An 18,941-nucleotide genomic window follows, 5' to 3' on the forward strand; every position below is an offset into this window, starting at 1 on the left:
TTTATTTATAACTCATAAGTGTGACAAAATTTGGCACAAAATATAGTCTGTCTGAGGAAAAACCCAGGACAGCAATAACAAGGATTTTTCAGACCAGGATGAGGAGTGTTAACAGAGAGGTGAGGATGAAGACGCTTACACAGATCTAGTTTGCAATAAACATGTATTTGTACACAGTGTGGCTACCCCTCACTTTAATGATCACAAAAATCTGTCACATATTTTCAGAAGTGAGTGAGGAAATCTCTTTTTAACAATATACAACAAGTAGGCTTGGAAGGATTAGGTTTTTAATTGGTAAATGTCAATTTTACTATACACAAAAAAAACAACAAAAATATTTCCATTGATAATTATTGAAACATATAGCTAGGCGAAGTAAGAAAAATGCTGCTTGAGACCTGAACAGAGTTTGATGTAAGGATATCTACTTTGTATATTTTGACATGTGATGTTGACAATTTGTGTTTTCATGGCTATGAAACTTTACGTTTTTCAATATGAACTTCTATTGTCATAAAATAATTATTGTCTGACACCCCTATCCTCTGACCCTCCAATGTCCTGCAACTGTGAAAATGTTAATCAATAAAAATTGAAAAAAAAATGCTTAAAAATAAACATCAATATTATCCATCAAAATTATTTTTTTAAAAAATCTAGTTCTGCCAAGCCTAGGCAGGTGAACATGTGCTGGCACACTGGTGCAGCATTACCAGAGAGAAAACTGGAAGGATAGCTACCATTTTATTAGCTCTCTATGACCTAGTCCAGTGGTTCTCAACCTGCTACCCAATTAGCAGCTGTGTGCTAAAGGCTGCTGCCCAGCTCCGTCCAGACCTGTCTGGCCGGGTCTGGGGCTGCTGCACATCCTGCCCCTGGAGTACCGCTCATGGCTCCACTCTGTGGAGGGGTCTCTGGGTGGGGACACTGGGCACAGGGGTCTGTGGTGGGGGTTGAGGGGGAGTGCTGTGGTTCTTAACCTGTGGCACAGGTAACACACTGGGGGGGCTGCATACGCAGCCCACAGTGATAAATAGGTTGAGAACCACTGACCTAGTCTAAGCTTGCAGCAGCATGTAGGGTATGCATAGCTACACACTGCAGTGAAAGGCTCCGGCAGGAAGGGAAGCAGTGGGAAAAGGCTCCAGCAGCAGGGAGTGCCGAAGCCTCTCTCTCATGGGCAGCGGGTGAACCGGCTGTTGTGGGAGACTAGCCCCTAGTCCCTCCCCTCCTGCCTGAGGCCCAGCTACTCCCCTTCTCCTTTTTCCTGCTTCCCCTCGCAGGAGCCCAGAGCACCCTCACCGTGGCCACCGGCCCACCGCAGCAGGGAAAGGCTCCAGTAGCAGGGAGACAGCGGGACACTACACTTCTAAGAATAGCTGTGTAGGTATGGGAGGCACTCTTTGTGCCAGTAAAGAGCTGTGTAGGGTATAGGGTAGCCTAGTATAGGGTATATAAGCAGTGCCTCACTGTCTCCATTGCTATTTATATCAGTGCTAGCTGGGTGTGCAGTTTCTGTACTATACATGCCACTGTAAGTGAACTTCTGCCCCTATTGAAGTCAGTGGAACTCAGTGGAGCCCAGGATTTAACTGTAGGTATTTTGAATGCTTGGATTGGGAGATCTATAGTTACTCAGTGACTGACAGTATGCTGGTAACCAGGGTTACCTGCTTTTGACACACACCAGAATTGGTTACTCACCACAGGTTTCATACTTAAAGTAATAATACAGTATATCAAGCCCAACACCAATAATTTACACCCTGCAGCCTTAATATCTCATTCTGCCTGTAATCCAATCTTGGTTACAAAAGTCACTGAGATGTGGTCAATTGCTAATTTGGGCTGGCACAATAATTCTGTGACATATCCAAAGCAATCAGATTTGGGTAGATGAACATAGAAGCAACAGTGAGGATCAAACAGCATCTACCACTGTTAGTTCAGCAGATTAAATATCTCTGCAATGCCATCAACTGGATGTGAAGCTCTTCCAGCTGGTGTAAGCATCAGTTTGTCAGTCTGGTTACAAAATGCGTAAGGTACAGTTTTCTGAGCCAAGTGAGGAGAGCTCCCCACACATTCAAAAAAGGTTAGGTGGGAGGTAACGGTGGATTTAACACCACTGAACCACCCAGTCCTAGAACGATTCAGGTGCTGGGCCCCTCCCCCCATAAACATGAACAGCCTGACCACTGTTCTAATGTACAATGATCCTCAAAAGGACCCCAGGGACAGATATGGCAGCCCGAGAGCCTCCAGGCCTAGGAAAAACCTGCCCATGCTGTGACAGGCAGACCGGGTGCTAGCTCATACCAAGGTCCCCAATGCCTCAGTGGAATGCTGGCAAATATATAGCTGGAATCAGTCTGGCTCACCTGCGTCTTAGTATTGTTAAAATGGGTATGAGAACTGTAGGAATGTGTTTAGATTTTATTGAATACCTGTCAGTTGCTGCATGCATTAATCTCACTCATAACCTCTGTATTCCATATTGTAAGGTAATATTTGAGCAGCTGTATCATGAGCCTTTGTAACTACATAACTCAGTAGGGGGACAAACCCCAAATTGGTTGGGAGTTCTGTACTTATGCTTGATAACTGGTTGGTAAACTCTAAGTCCTAACCATGGAGCCACAGACAGTCCCCTTGGGTATGACGATCTACTTCGCCACCCCAAGTGAGTGTACCTTTGTGACAGATGGCCCCTTACATCAAGGATCACAGCAATATTCAGTTTATTCACAGTCCCAAAGGACCAGTCATTTACCCCAGGTTAATTGCACCTTAGATCTCACACCAAAGACAATGCCTGTACCCAATCCTATAATAAACTATACACCGATTTATTAATAGGGAAAGTAAACAAGAATTATTTACAAGGTTAAAGCGGGTAAACATATATGCACAAATGAGTTACAATCTTAAAATTTCAAAAAGGTAATAGAAGCTTCTGTAATAAGCAAGCTCTACATGACCTATATGGCTAAACCAGGCTAAGCACTGGGGACCTCTTGCTTATGCCTAGTAACCACACCCACCAAATCCAAGCAGCGTAGAAATCCAGTTTCTTCTTGTTAGAATGTTTTTATCCCCATCCTCCCTTGTGCTTTAAGCTGCAAACTTAGCTGACGGGAGGAATCCACTTGCAGGACTCATCTTCATGGAGGGAGTAAAACAACCAATGCCTTTTGTTGTCTTTATCATCCCACAGTAGTCGTGTTGGTCAGGATGTAACACCTGCTGTTGGAGAGCAGCACTTCATGCTAATTAATGCCTCTCTCCTGTCAGTTGATTTACACAGCTACAGAAGCTTACAAACACAACCGCTCAAATATTACCCTTCAGTATGGGATACACAGGTTATAGATGAGATTAATGCATGCAGCAACTCACAAGCATTCAATAAAATCTAAACACAAAACCACATCATATAGTTCCAATACCTATTTTAAGAGTAACTAACGCACCGGTGATTCCAGCTATGAATGTGTCAGCATTCCACTGAGCCACAAGGACCTCGGCATGAGCTGGCACCTGGTCAGTCAGTGTTACACATGACTCCCTGGTTCCCCAGCAACATCCTCTTACATCAGCATCTCTACACCACCAGAATATCCTCCTCCACTGGGAGGCTCCTTCAGTAGCTGGTTTAGGACTGTTTTGTGACCAGCTTAAAGCAGTCCTATTGTACGAGTGAACTGGATTCTTAGTCTTGAGACCCACCACCAACACCATCCCACTGAAAACTACAGGCACCTTTCCTTCTTCGAAGTGTCAGTCACATCACTGGCAATTTACTTCAACTTTTTCTAGGCACTGGACATGATTTTGCTAGGTCTCCTGTAAGAACAGGTTTCACTCATATGAACAGAGTCTGATTGCCCTGAAGAATGTTTTGTATCGGAATACAGTCCACTACCTAAGACAGTGACTGCAGGTGAATGGCTTATAATAAAGATGCTGTCAATCAATTCATAACCTCTACACTACTACCTTTCATACATTTAGACATGGAACATGCTCCAATTTTCCACTGGCATGGTCACAATGTGATATACTTACAACAGCTTTCAGTGTACTGAGCCTAACACGCATGGCAAAACAGTGTACGTTTGTAAAATGAAACTGCCTAACAGCTGTCTATTTGAAGATGATGAAGGTGGCTTATTCAGAGCATTTTTGGAGGGATAGATGCATGCCCAGGAGGGGCAGTGTGCGGTTTTAATAAATGAAGTGTCATTTATATAAACCTCCCTCGGCTTCCCTTTATTTATTGAAATGGCTCCTGAGGTCTCCTATTGTCCAGGCTGTTCTTGCTGAGTCTTTACTCATTCTGGCAGCTGGCAATTTATAAGCAGATGAAGAAAGAGTGTTTGTGTCAGGATTTCTAAGCGGTTAAGGGGTGGGATTTTCAAAAAGCACTCAGTGTTGGCCTATCTCTGCTGCCACTGAAGTCAATGGTAAAAAGTTCTTCTGGTTTCAATAGGAGCAGAGATAAATGAATGCTAAGGGTTTTTGAAAATCCCACCTTACATCCTTTTTAAAAAGTTCTCAGTTTTAGCATGAAGCATTAACATTAGCTGAAATGTTAGGCCACTGCATTCCCCACTTACCAACCACTTGGCTGTTAGTGCTTGCCACATGTGATGTTACCTCAGAAAACACTGCCTCCCATGTTCCTTCTAGGAAGGCTGGTACAGTACCAGTGAGTTGTGTTTTATCATGTACCAATTAGTGTACACATGCATTAGTGCCTTCCACTAGGTGGACTGTGAGATCTGCACACGTGAGCTCAACCATAGCACCCACTATAGCACCCTCTAATGACTTAGGATTTACTTAGGATACAAGCCAACACAAAGAATAAAAGCCTTCATAACAGTGGCACATGGATAGGCCAGTATATTTAGGTAGAAGGTCCTTAGGTTCAGTCCTTTAGCCAAAAGTTAATACAACAATTGAGCATCTGTAACTCACTGGTCAATGCATAGTATGTCTTCCTCAGTGTGCCCAATCACTGAAGAGGTGAGTTGTAACAGACTCATAACTGGTGAGCGTGGCTCTTTAGCTCAAGCTAGAGAAACTCATAATTTTAGCCCTGGAAGTCTCTAGTTCAATCCCCAGAGTCAGTCAAGATGGCGGTCATCACACATGATCACAATTACAATTTCTAGATGTACCATGTTTAGGAAGAATAACAGAGAAATGACAGAATTCTTAGAGGTATTCTTCCAAGCATCAAAATGTCTGAATTCCCTGGGAGATGACAGACAAGCTATGTTCAGGGACATAACGAAGCTTTATGACAGTACATTTAGTTGGCACTGACATGCTAGACAACAAACATTTCCCAACTCAAACTTCGATAATCCTCCCCAATACAAAATTTCACGGGGTTTCTCCTGTGGAGGCTGCAACTTAGTGAAGTTAAATTAAGCATGAAAAAAAAATCTCCTCAACTGCTTCTATCATCTTTGTCAAAGTCTGATCCATGTTTGTTGAGTTTATCAGATTTTTTTTGTATTATTAGAATAAGCAAACAGAATCACACAGAGCTGAACTACATATTCCCTCATTACATTAAAGTTTTACTACCGTTTCTCAAAAAGTTTACCCTTTGTAACAAGTAATTTCTCAGACTCATAGAGCAGCAAGAAATTCTTCATTTAATGTGTTATCTTGAGATGAACAACAGCATTTGTCAGGCTCTACAGCCTCTGAGCGGAGCTGACAAAGTCAGAGGAAAAGTAAAGATAATACTCCGCAGAGAAAAATGCCCAATCGCCTCTGAGATAACAAGCCTGACAGAATGCATTGCACTTCCTATAAAGACTATAAAACAGCATTTTCACTTACAAAAGTTTAGGTAAAGGCCTGTTCTTTTAGGGAAAAATGTGTCACAGGATTTACAACGAAAGAAGCAGCCTCCAAAGAGAAAGTTGTATCTGTAACTCTAGGCTATGAAGTCAGTCTCTGTACAGTCAGGGCCGTCCTTAGGCATATGCAGCATACACGGCTGCATAGGGCACCTGAAAATTTGGGGCACCACTAGGACCATACTGACTTCTCATCTTGCCGGGGGGTGCTCGACACCCCGAGTCTGCTCCAGGCCCCGCTCCCACTCCACCCCTTCCCCCAAGCCCCTGCCCTGCCTCTTCCCATCCCTGCTCCACTCCCACCCCTCCTCTTCCCCACCTCCTCCCCCTCCCTCCCACAGCTGTTTGCGGTGCTTCGGAAGCGCTGGGAGGAGTTGGTAAGCGTGGGGCTGCCGGTGCATGAGAGACGTGGGGGGAGGGGGCAGAAGGGGGGGAGCTTTGCGCCGGTGGGTGCTCCCTACCCACTACATTTTCCCCGTGGGTGCTCCAGCCCCGGAGCTGGGACAGCAGGTCAGAGTGGGTCGGCTCCTGCACACCCAGCACGCGCACAGTCTCCTTACTAGGCAGAGGGCAGGGGCCGTATTCACAGGGCCGAATGCGCCAGCGTAAGGGCACCGGTTGCACCAGCATAGGGGCACCAGTATTCACAGAGCCAAATGAGCCGGCGTTGGGGCACCAGTTGCGCCAGCATATGGGCACTAGTTTAATAATACTGCGCAGCGCCCCATAAATCCTTAGGGCGGCCCTGTGTACAGTGCTACAACATGCCCGTAACATGCATGCATCCAGATAAAGATATTATACTTGCTGCCATTACTCACGATAAGGGAGCATGATGGGCATTTAGAGCACCTGCAAAGACCACTAAGTAATATCTGAATCCTCTGATCAGAAAGGCTACTTATTTTACACATATTGGGTGAAATCTTAGCCCTGATAATGTTAACTTAGCAAAACTTCCACTGACTTGACGTGCGATGTGCAGCTGTTCTCCCGCATATGTATTTGGAGTAAAACTTGGATCATAAAGAAGCAGAGATATCCAGAAGAGGTGACCTGCACTTCCCTGTGCTTGTCACTGCTACCTATTGATAGGTCACAGCAATCTGATTCTCACAACCTGTTAATTACCTCCACTCAACAGATGTCATGGTATGGCAAATCTTTTGTGCATTACTTAACTTGCCTCCCTTTTACAGACTTCTGTTCTTTTTATTTCCACATTAGTAACATATTAACATGGTTAAAGTGGACTGACAGTGCCTTACACCCTTCCAGAATGGTGAGTGCACCCACACTGAAACCTCAGAAAACCAGGAAATACAGAGTTAAAGTACACAGCAGCTCCATCCTGCAACCTTAACTCTGCCCCCTGCAACTAGCAAGAGCTCTGGGAACAGGCTTTAAGTATGTTGCAGCCAAGGCTGTCCTATTAGAAGCAGACATGAGGAATGACTAAGTAACTATCATTTTATGTGATGTATTGTGCAGAACTGTATTCTCCCATTCATCTGTATGTCCCATGCATAAAGGACAGCTGTATTGATTGCCACAGAGTTCTCATGGTAGGTTGCCATGGCTCACCCAGTGACACAGGGAGAGGAACATCAGGAATCCCTTGTTTCTGAGCCGAGTTATGTGGGTTGTGCAAGTAGAGGTGCACAATAGTCTATTCTTGCCGCGGGGATTTGCAGCAGTCTGGTACCCTGCATGACAGTGCACTACCGGGCAGAAGTAAGGGCAGGTGACGTTCTAGAGATAGTCCTTAGGATGAAGGTTCAGGGGTTGTAATGTGTGGCAACTCTGGTGTGTTATGTGCAGAAGACATGACGTGGTTGAGTACAGGCCAGGTGTAGCCAACTGATGTTCACTAACACTGCCCAAAATGCAACTTTTGCCTTACTGAGGATGTGGTCTGACAGCTTCTTCTAGTGTATTCGCGTGCTGTGTCCCCTCCCCACAGTGCTACATATCATCTGGAAGACACAGTGCAACAGTGTCTGTAAGGGGAGGGTTGGGGCACCCCTCAAAGGGGACTGGGAGAATTAAGGTTGCAGGGTGGTGCTGGGATGTACATTAACTCTTATTCCCTGGTTTTAAGAAGTTTAAGTATACGTGCAGTTGATACTCTGAAAAGGTACAAGGCGCTGCCAGTCAAACTTAACTGCGCCAGGGAAGTTTTTGGGCAGTGAAATTCCCGTGGTGGTGGTGGTGGTTTCTTTGTTTTCTTTCTTTTTTTTTTTTTTAAGAAGTGGTGGAAGTGAGAAGGTCACGACTGGGGGCCACAAGAGGCTTCCAGGGAAAACTCACTGCCACTCAGCTACCAGCTGTGCTCACCTCTTGGCCCCTCCATGCCCCCAACCCTTGTTGTGACAAACCAGTTTTCAAGGCAATCTCCTTATGCATGTGGATATTAGAGCACTTTGATTATTAAAATCTGCTCCTTACTGGGGGATAGGGTGACCAGTAGCAAGTGTGAAAAATCAGAACAGGCGGTGGAGCATAATAGGTGCCTGTATAAGACGAAGCCATGAATATTGGAACCTATAAAATCAGGACATCTGGTCACCGTACTGGGGGAGGTAGCTGTAACTAAAGAACCCCTTAACTGAACCACTGCAGCTTGCAGCACTGTCTCTACTCCTGGCCCTCGTATATCCACACCACAGTTAAGGTTACAGCAGGATTTCCATTTTAACAGGGGTGAAAAAGGTCTACAAAACATTTTCTTTGGGGTAAGAGTATCATTTTAAACTCTTTACTTCAGTTTTGTGCACTGCTTGATTTTTCTACAGAAGTTTGTGGGGGAAACTGTCATGTGAAGGTTGCTATTACTGTTTTTAAAAGGGTCAGGAGACTAAAAATTTTAGTGTCCATTTCCTTTGGACCTCTTTTCCCAAGAAACTAGAGCACTTGGAGAGTTGAAATAGATAGGTATGAACTCTTGGTTGGTATAGACTGGATGAATTGTTATAGGAAGTTGAAATTTCCTGTGTTTACTTTTCATGATAAATGTAAGTGGCTGTTTTGACTGATGACAGTATTCTAGTGTCGTATTAGTCAATGATAATCTTAATGCAGTCCCTAGAACAGGGCTGTCTGTTGTGAATGCATTTTCTGATGCTCAGCAACTTCTTTAAACATGCTGACACTGGTGAGACTCACAGCTACCTGTTTTTGTTTGATCACACTTGGTCCCACTATTCAGGGAATGGGGCTAGGGGGGAGGGATAGCTCAGTGGTTTGAGCATTGGCCTGCTAAACCCAGGGTTGTGAGTTCAATCCCTGAGGGGGCCATTTAGGGATTGGGCCAAAAATTGGGGATTGGTCCTGTTTTGAGCAGGGGGTTGGATTAGATGACCTCCTGAGGTCCCTTCCAACCCTGGTATCCTATAAGGAGCATGAAGCACAAGTGATTACATCACCCTAATGCTGCTACTTACTAGAGTCTTTCACCTTCCCTCTATGACATTAATGCTATTTCCTTGATAATACTGCAAGTAAAACCAGTCTGAAATTTGGATTTTAGAGCACTTTGAAATATTGTCTCTTAAACCAGAAGCTTTGCTCTTATTGCAAAACTTCCAGAAGGAGCCCCTGAAGAATGCAGGCAGAAAGCCGCTAATGAACACAAGACACATACAGCAATACTTGCTTATAGCACAGAGGGGGGCAAACTACGGCCCGCGGGCCACATCTGGCCTGCAGGACCCTTCCCTCTAGCCCCTGAGCTCCTGCCAGGGAGCGGGGTCAGGACAGGCTTGCAGAGGAGCCAGCCCAACTCCCTGGCAGCGTGGCTGCAGCTCAGGCTAGGCGGCATGGCTATAGTGTCGCCAGACCTGGTGCTCCAGGGCGGCATGGTCAAGGGGCCTGGGCCCTGCTGCTGGGGATAGGAACAGAGCAAGCCAGAGCCCCCCTTCACCTCCAGCATGCTTAGCCCCTGTCCCCAGCAGCCAAGCCCAGACAGGGAGCGAGCCCTGCCTGACTGTCAGGGAGAGCAGCCAAACGAGCAGGGGAAACGCACAGGGAAAGGACTGAGCCCCTTTTTCCCCCACCCCACAGGTAACATGGGGCGGGGAGAGCAGGGAGGGTTGGATAGGTGGCTGGGGGGTGGTCAGGAGGTGGGGAGCAGGGGAGGTTGGATAGCGGATGGATGTCTGGGGGGGGGGGGGGATGCTCAGGGGGCAGAGAGCAGGGGTGTTTGGATAGGATGCAGGAGTCCCAGGGGGCTGGAATGGGGGCAGGGGCTAGGCCAGATCTCTCTGTTTTGGGAGAGCCTTCCCTACCCAGCCCTCCATACAATTTCTGTATTTGATGTGGCCCTAGGGCCACAAAGTTTGCCCACCCCTGTTATAGCATCACAGAGATTGATTGGGCCACTGCAAGTACCAACTCCAGCACTCACAGGTAACATCAAGCTAACTGCTAATCCCCCTGACGTCAGGGCAACACCACAACATACAAGACGATGACAACACTACAATAAAGATATTGCACCATCTAGTGGTGGAGGTGCTGTCTATACTAATCATTACAATAATCAGAATGCTGCCAAGGGCAGGAATCAAAACTCATAGCACTTGGGGCTGCCAAGGTTCTCTGGCCATCCCATGCCACCTTGAAAAATCCACATACACTGACATCAGGCTGTAAATACTCTGGCTTGCAACAGAGCCACATTCCTGCTGTGCATTCGTATCTGGCTCTTCCAGGCTCATCAGTTTGGCTTGAGCCATGTTGCAGAGCCAACATTTACCCTGCATGACTTTTTAAATGTTGCTTCCCCAAAGGGGCAGTGAGTGCCAGACATTAGTAGAGCTCAGTTGTGTGTGGGTGATATCTGTTTTGGGAGTATATGAGCTCTCATTTGAGCCTCTGGGCTGCCCAAACTTTGCAATAATTGTAAAATGTTGACTTCACTTGAATTTTTTTGCACGGGGAGGTTGTATCTCAAGAATGCCTTGCTCAGGTGGTCTTAGATATGGAGCACTATTCCTGCTCCCCATAATGCCTAGCAATTTTGAGAGAACCCAAGTAAGCCTATGGATTTTAGAGCACTTAGAAAAACTGGCTGTTAAACAGTAAGCTGGCCTCACCATTAACTATAGCAATGCTACTGCTCACAACCAATGCCTGTCTCTTGTGCAATCTCTAACTCACAGTGAAACTGAGACTACTTCAAGCCCCTCCGTCTGGTAATCGTCACCATGGGTTTTGGAGCCCAACCCTCCTGCAGATTAGAATGCAGTTGAATATGAGAAGGTGTGTAATACACGAAGACAGCACCCAAAATGCTTAAGAATCACTGATATTGCTTACGAGGGAAAAAGGTAATACATGCAACTGTAGACCCTGCTCCATTCTTGGGACTATAATAGCATTAGTGAATCATGTAGTGTCGTCTTATTGAATTGAACGCTAGTTGAAGTCCAATTTGGGGAACTATATGACTGTCTCATTGAAAAGCTAACTAGAAACTACTGTTCTCATTGCCACAAACCCCCCAATGTATGTACAATATTGGTACAATTGGTTCTCTTCAGTTTAGAGAAGGCCAGGATTTTGCTCGCAGAGAAGTTGTATTATCTCTCACTCTTGTACTGAGTTGTCCTTCTTACTTTAGGTAATAAAGAGTGATGGAAAGAGTGAGGGAAATATATGTAAATCCAATACTGATTGTCGTTTTTTACCTTCAAGGAATAAAAGTCTGAAATCAAACCATGTATGTGTGGTAACTCAAGCTTACCTACATCCCTGTCTCTGATACAGTAGTCTGGCGAGCTCTCAAAGTATACCAGGTCATTCTTGGTGGGCTTCTTAAATCTCTTGTTAGCCACGGTGAAACCAGTGCCATCTTGATTCATGACCACCTGAATCGCTCCATTGTATTTCCTCCATAGATAATCTCCTGTTTTCCTAAAGTCTGCCATGGCCAGCCAGCAGGTTCTCAGAGTACATGATCCACTCACACCATGACATTTGCACTCCTGTTTCAAAAACCGCTTCACAGCCTGCCAAAAAAGCCAGTGAAATATAAACAGGTAAAACAGGCTACATTTTAATTTATGTTTTTCACTCCCCTCCCATTGATCCTGCAGTCTCAGCTTTGTAATGGCTCCTGTAATCATGGTCTGTGGTGACACCCACTGGCAGCAGTGAGTCATCCTCACAAGGTTAGGACAGTCTGCTTAGTTTACTCAAAAAGAAAAGCATCAAATGCTCAAATAAATTGGTTAGTCTCTAAGGTGCCACAAGTACTCCTTTTCTTTTTGAGAATACAGACTAACACGGCTGTTACTCTGAAACCTTAGTTTACTCAGTTATACCAACAATCTTCAGGATTGGTGTTTTCTCCTCTCCCTCTACTTTCAGTCTCCCTGAAGATCCAGGCAACACTACTGAGAAATCATTTCCCTCCTTCCCTCCACTGATATCTGGGACAGAAATTAAGTTCTAGTGTCAGAACACAAATGTCTGGAAGTCAATGGGAATGCACATGCATAACTGAAGGCAGAATCTGCCCCCTCAAAAATGCTATCGGGTTTACTGTGTTGTCATTCAGCTTGAGGTAACACCATACCAGACCTGTCAATCTCACTTTTTATGAGGTTGCCCATTTCCAAGAGATCTTTCACCATGGTTAAAATTGATCAAAAAATTGTGAAATTCACAATTTCAACTAATCTTTTCATCAAAATTTCAGTGGAAAGCAGGTCAAAATCCAATATAAACATTTTTACAGTAATTTTTCCATTTCTCATCCAGATCTATCCATGGTATCTGAGTGCCTATCCAGATCTACAAAGAGTTTCTTAGATGTGGCTTAGAAATTAACCTGGTTTCTCAGTAATTTTATTTTACACAGACAACATAAAGTGTGTTATGTCATCAGACTAGGGCATCCGATGTGAGCTAGTCATTTTCATCTATGTGGCATCTGAAAGCAAAATATATGTATAACTTCTATTTTTACCATTTTTTTTTAAAAAGGTTTATAAGAATTTTATTGCCTTGCACTTGAGGCCTTCATCGTCATCATTCATATAATGATTGGATGGTGTTAAAGCAGTCTCAGCTTCAGGTCAGGCTTTTAACATATTTGTATGGATGTTACTGAACAAATAACGGGTAAATTTATTAATTATGTGATAAGTCATAGTACATAGACCTTTGATCTATGACAATTACATCTCTGGAAGTCTATTCTCAGGATTCATGAAATGCATGCACGTTAGAGTCTGTGTTGCAGAAAAGAAAAAAAAGCCCTATTACTGGATCTGGAGTAGACTGGAATGGCCTTTTCCAGCCCAGAGCTTTCTAAAGAAGCTACAATACATTACATACCCTGAGTAAGAGACCAGCATCTTGGTTTCCTTTTGTGACTGGCAAACAATTAGATCACTCTGGTTCAAATCAGTCACTGACATTCTCACAGTCCTATCTGGCCTGATGAACTTAGTATTAAAATAAGGCCCCAATTCAGCAAGGAATTTAAGCACATGTCTAACTTTAAGCATGTGAGTAGAAATTAATGAGACTTCTGAGTACTTAAAGTTAGGCACATGTTTAACTACCTTGCTGAACTGAGGCCTCAGACATCAAAAGCCGCCCATTAAGATATAGGAGGGTTTTTTCTTAAGTGATGCTCAGATAATGATATACAATATAGCCATTCATTTGGTGCATATGGGATGTTCTGATTTACTCAAATGTAAGGGCTAGTTTTGAAAGGGCCTCTCATCACAATTTGGCCTTTCATTTTGTAGAGGAAAAATAACTGGATACAATTCATTCCATCTAGACCTGTAACTGCCAGATTTGTTGATACACTCAGGTAATGAGACATCTAAAGGACATCATGTTCTAACTAAATTTAAACCACTAAACTGTGGGTACAAAAGGGGAACCCCCTTCTAAAAATCAGGTTCTAAAGCATACAGGGATTTGCTTTATAACTTTTGTTTCTTTGCTGAAGTCTCTTCATTGATCTTATGCCCCCAACCTATTCACTTACCAGATGTGGTGGTACCTTTCTAGATCAATGTTAATAGTTTGTTTATTTTTTTTTTAGCAGTTAGATATCCTGAAACATTGCATGGACAGCAGATACTCCCAGCCAAGGAGCTTTCACCCTTATAAAATCAGGAGCTGTCTCATATACACAACAGCCACTTGCAGTCAGTCCCTTACACTATAAAGCCAGTTGAGATAGCCCTCTTTGACTGGCCATTCTGACACTTCATTGGATTGGATAATCTTATCTGGCTAAACCATGTGTTGTCGACAACCATTTGAAAGTAGGGGGAGAGAGGCTGTTAGAAAACAAAAAACAGACAAACAATCTAACATGGAGGACCATTGTAGATTCACCAGAATTAACCAAATCAAGGGTTAAAAAGGGACACATTTTTCTTATGGTGGATGGTTAATGTAAAAGGACTTCATATCCATTTTAGGGATTTTTTTTTAAAACGATCACACAAAATATGAAAAATATTCTTCCTATGTAATGTGCATGGAAAAAGAACAGAGATTCATGAACAAAGTCATCAAAATTCTTCATTTTTAACGAGTAAATCTTCTCTTCGCTGAAAGTACAGATTCTGGTGCGGCTATATGACAATTTTTCAGATGCTGTGCATATAATGATTTTCCTGTCCTCTGAATAATTAATCAATACACTCCAGTCACATGGACCATACTCATTTATATGTATTCTATAAATGCCAAGGCAAAAGGTGAGTGTATTTTCCAACTCACTGCACAAGCAGTAGGCAACATGCCTAGCGGTTTATTGCCATTTATTAACAAAAATAAGACTATTTTGGAAGTTCCAAGGATATTATTTTAACACACTGTTCGGATAAAGGTTGGGTCAGAGCCTTTGGGCTAAACAAGTGCAATTTGTTTCTATTTATTTTTTAATATTTGCATTTTTAGGTGAGTGAAGTAGGTATATTTCACCCCCTCTGATCATTTGTTTGCATGTTTATTGTCTCCATGTAGATGTAAATTACGTTATTTTATTTCATTGTTGGGATAGAAGGATTTGTTGGGCCAAACCAATCCTTTGCTGTTGTCTTCAAGTGTATTTAAAGGTTTCCCTTCTTTATTCACCCAGGTTAGAATTCACCTATGTGCAAGGTCTAGGCACCAATTAAACTCTCACTTACACTCTGATCTTGCAAAGACTTATACAAGTGCTTAGCACAGATTGGCACATGGTTGTCTTCGTGCTTGGGTGGGAACCCCTGTCATAGAATTTAAGGCCTGTAGGGACCACCAGACCATCTAGTCTGATCTCCTGACATGAATAATTTCATTGATTTCAATGGGATAACTACTCACTGTACATAAAATTAAGTATGTGTGTAAACCTTCTCAGGATTGTGGCCTTAGGTGAGCATGTAAGTGGTGCCATAGATCTTACACTGGCCCTCTGCACAGAGTGAATTTCATCCCAAATGCATTATTGACATATGTTAATGAGTCTCAAAGGATAATGCTCCCAGAATGATGTTTCCATTTTTTGTAAATAGATGAAGGAATTTTAGGTCATTTAGAGAAGATAAGTTGCAGTAAGACAGACATGTCAAACCCACCTTTCTTCCAGCTCTGTTGTTGTGAAGGTTCATCAGTGCCCTGGCATCTTTTCCCTTCCTTTCTTTGGCATCCACAAATGCTCTGGCAAATTTGACACCATAGTCAACGTTATCGCTGCAACCACCCCAATCAAAGTGGCCCTTGTTGTCCTTGGCAGACCCTTTCTTCTTAGGATCACAGGAGCATGATTTTAATTCTCCTTGACTACATGCCCTTGTGATAGCAAATACAACTCCAGCAGAGGAGATGGCATTCACAAAGGCAGACTCCCGGCTACCTGAAACAAGAAGTCTGGCCTTAAGATGGTTGAGATATTCAGTTCCAGATAATTTTAATGGTTAAGATCCATTTATGCTGGACTTCACAGTGTACAAAAGAGAAATTGGGTTGAATTCACACCTGGTGTAATTTCATTAGAGAATTACATATAGCTTGAATTTGGCCCCCTCTCTAGTAAAAGCTCATCAACAGAAGTCTTGAATTAGGATACATTACAAGTTTGTTTCTAGTATTTATTAATACACTTTCATAGATCAGTTGTATTGTACATATACACTTTTAGGACAGCTGTTTTAGTGAATTTAGAAAATCTTTGGTTGTACTGCAAGAAAACAAGCTTGCTACCTAGATGCCAAACCTGTTCACTTTATTCATGCAAATAAGGGCATGGCTACACTGGAAACTTCAAAGCGCTGTTGCGGGAGCTCTCCCGCAACAGCGCTTTGAAGTGCAAGTGTGGTCGTGCGGAAGCGCTGGGAGATAGGTCTCCCAGCACTCCTGGTAATCCACCTCCATGAGGGGATTAGCTCCGAGCGCTGGGAGCACGGCGCTTTAAAGCGCTTGGACTTGCTGCGCTCAGGGGGGTGATTTTTCACACCCCTGAGCCAGCAAGTTAGAGCACTATAAAATGTAAGTGTAGCCAAGCCCTAAGAACTACTGAAGAAATCAATAGGACTACTTGTGTGATTGAGTAGGATTTGGCCCTATAATTGCACTTCCACATGCCAAGTACTCATACAGTTCTGTCTATTTTCAGATACAATACTTTATTACACTACAGACAATGCCCTCTCATAAGGTAAAAAGGTACATATTTCAGTGCAATACCTACATAAAATTCTTTTAATAATAAGTAGTAACTCATAATACACAGCTGTGCTAGATAGAAAACTCTTTAGGGTCTTAATACACTTTTGCTTTCAGACAGTGCTGTATTTCATTATTAGTATGTGTACTTATTAATAGTTGCCACAATAAGTATATGAACAACTTGAAGAAAAACTGAGCTCTCCAGTCAGAAAACGTGAAACAGCTTGGTGATATCCAGAAGCCGGATACTTTTTAAAGCACACTGTATGTCAATACTAACTGGAAGAGCAAAATATTGTATAGCATTGAAGCTTTTGTTCATTTCAGATTTAAAGTTTGCTCATTTCAGTTACAATTTTGTAACAGTGGGCTGAAAATGACTTCTGCCAGTCCTATTAAAAAAAATCAGGAAACCATATCTACATCATATTAAATTACACTTACCTCAGCTTTTTAAAAAACTACCGTGCAGTCTACTTAATACAAATATTCAAATTTATTTCAAGTAGTAAAGTGTTCTCCAGAGGAAAAACACAATCATCAAATGACTGTTTTCAAAAGCAACTCAAAACAGCCAATGGACAACAAAGGATTATGAGTTGTACAAGTGACACTGTTTGCAAAAGAGACATTCAGAAAAGTAAGTTTGTGTTGAAAAGTGCAGTCTTTAAGTCTATGTTAAAGCTAGTGCAGGAAGGTGAGAAGTGCACTTCATGCACTGGCTAAACCCCTAGGAATAAAGAGGAATCTATCACTTGAGGGCTTGTCTTCACTACAAACTTTTATCATGTTAAAGTATGTTAATTTGACTTCAAAGAGTCAAATTAGCCATCACTATGCTGACCATGACTTTGTAATAGGTGTAGACCAGAAAAATTCTGAATTGTGTCATCCCCTCATGAATAAACCCTAGGGGAACAAGGTTCAACCATGATTCACTGACTTGACTTATTAGTATTTAACATTTTTATTCCAGTAGCATCTAGAAGGCTCAGCCAGATGTGGGCTGCATTGTACCACAGTGCTGAACAGGACTTGGTCTCTGCTGTGACCACAAAGTGATGATAAAGATATTGTTAACTAACTTGGCTCCTCACAGTCCTGTACTAACACAATAGCATTTCTGACAAATTTTGATTCACAACTGTTGAAATGTTTCATTTGGGTTTGTTGAACTGACCAGAACTATTTGATTTTGAGTTATCTCAACATTAAATTGCATTTTCCTATTGTCACCTATTGCTTCCTGGGAGGAGTTGTTGTTTAGGAGCCTGATGCCCCCATTCTCCTTTGCTGGCCAGACTCAGAAGAGTTTTTGACTCCCATGATGCACCATGCAGCTTGGTCAGATGGGAATCCATGTTACATTCTGAGAGATGTATGTATTCCTCCAGGGAGCCCAGCCCCTAGGAAAGAATGGGGGCCAGAACTACAACTCCCAAGAGGCAGTAGCAGTTTAATATTTTATTGAACTGATTCAAAACAAAAATGTTTCAGGTCAGTTCAACAGAATGAAATATTCCAATTTGGGTCAAGCCAATGTGAAATACAGTATTTCATTTCGATTTTCCTCACGGAAAAAAATTAAAGTCTTCCACTGGAAAACTTCAATTTTGCAGAAACTTTATTTTCTGTTGAAAAATTCCAGACCAGGTCTAACATACACAGACATCTCTTGTAACAAATAAAAGGCCCTGTGTGCCACATAGACCTATCTACACAACTTCACCTCACTTTGCAAGCAGTTAGTGACACTGGCTGACACTATACATGTTTTCTGTACCTCAGAAGTGACAACCATAAATCAAGAACATCTGTCTGCTCCCCCATACCACACCACACACATCCCTGGGTACTGCCTTCCTCCCCACCCAGGGCACTCCTCATCCCACCCCTGCGGGAGGGCATCAGATCCCAGGGCTGCCCCAGGCATCAACCTGGCTGAACAGGATGCAGCGTTGGCTGGATCCACCTCTCTCCTGTCCCCACAGCCAGTACCTAAACAGCAGTGATTGGGTGCTGCCAGCCCCAAGCTCCCCCTGTCCTGCTCACTGCTCCCAAGCTGCCCTGTCCCCATGGCTCTCAGACGCACCAGAGCTAGAGCTCCCTCTGAGCAGGAACTGCTGCCCGTGGCTCCTCCCACTACACCCACTGCGGGAGCCAACGGGGGGTGGGGATGACTGACCAAAAAAAATATCAGGACTTTTAATGTCCCAGAAGACTTGCAGATTTCCTGGGACAGCTACCTAAAATGAGGGACAATCCCAGGAAAACCAGGACAGGTAGTAAACATGATTTGTAACCATGCTACCTGTGGATAATACCGTGTTAGCAACCACGGGAGCCAACCATGTATCTCTGTTA

The 18,941-nt window shown here is 43.3% G+C and overlaps 1 protein-coding gene across 1 annotated transcript in view; it reads right to left on the minus strand.

Annotated features, from left to right (window-relative positions):
• WNT2 (Wnt family member 2) overlaps window positions 1-18,941 on the minus strand; it is a 45,794-nt gene that overhangs the window by 21,225 nt on the left and 5,628 nt on the right. The window contains exons 2-3 of the mRNA XM_048836932.2: window positions 15,488-15,765; window positions 11,632-11,896 (exon numbers count right to left, since the gene is read on the minus strand). Of these exons, the coding sequence (XP_048692889.2) occupies window positions 11,632-11,896; window positions 15,488-15,765 (543 nt within the window). The remainder of the gene's footprint in view (window positions 1-11,631; window positions 11,897-15,487; window positions 15,766-18,941) is intronic.

This window comes from Caretta caretta, chromosome 1 (assembly GCF_965140235.1).
Source record: "Caretta caretta isolate rCarCar2 chromosome 1, rCarCar1.hap1, whole genome shotgun sequence".
Lineage (NCBI taxonomy): Eukaryota > Metazoa > Chordata > Testudines > Cheloniidae > Caretta > Caretta caretta.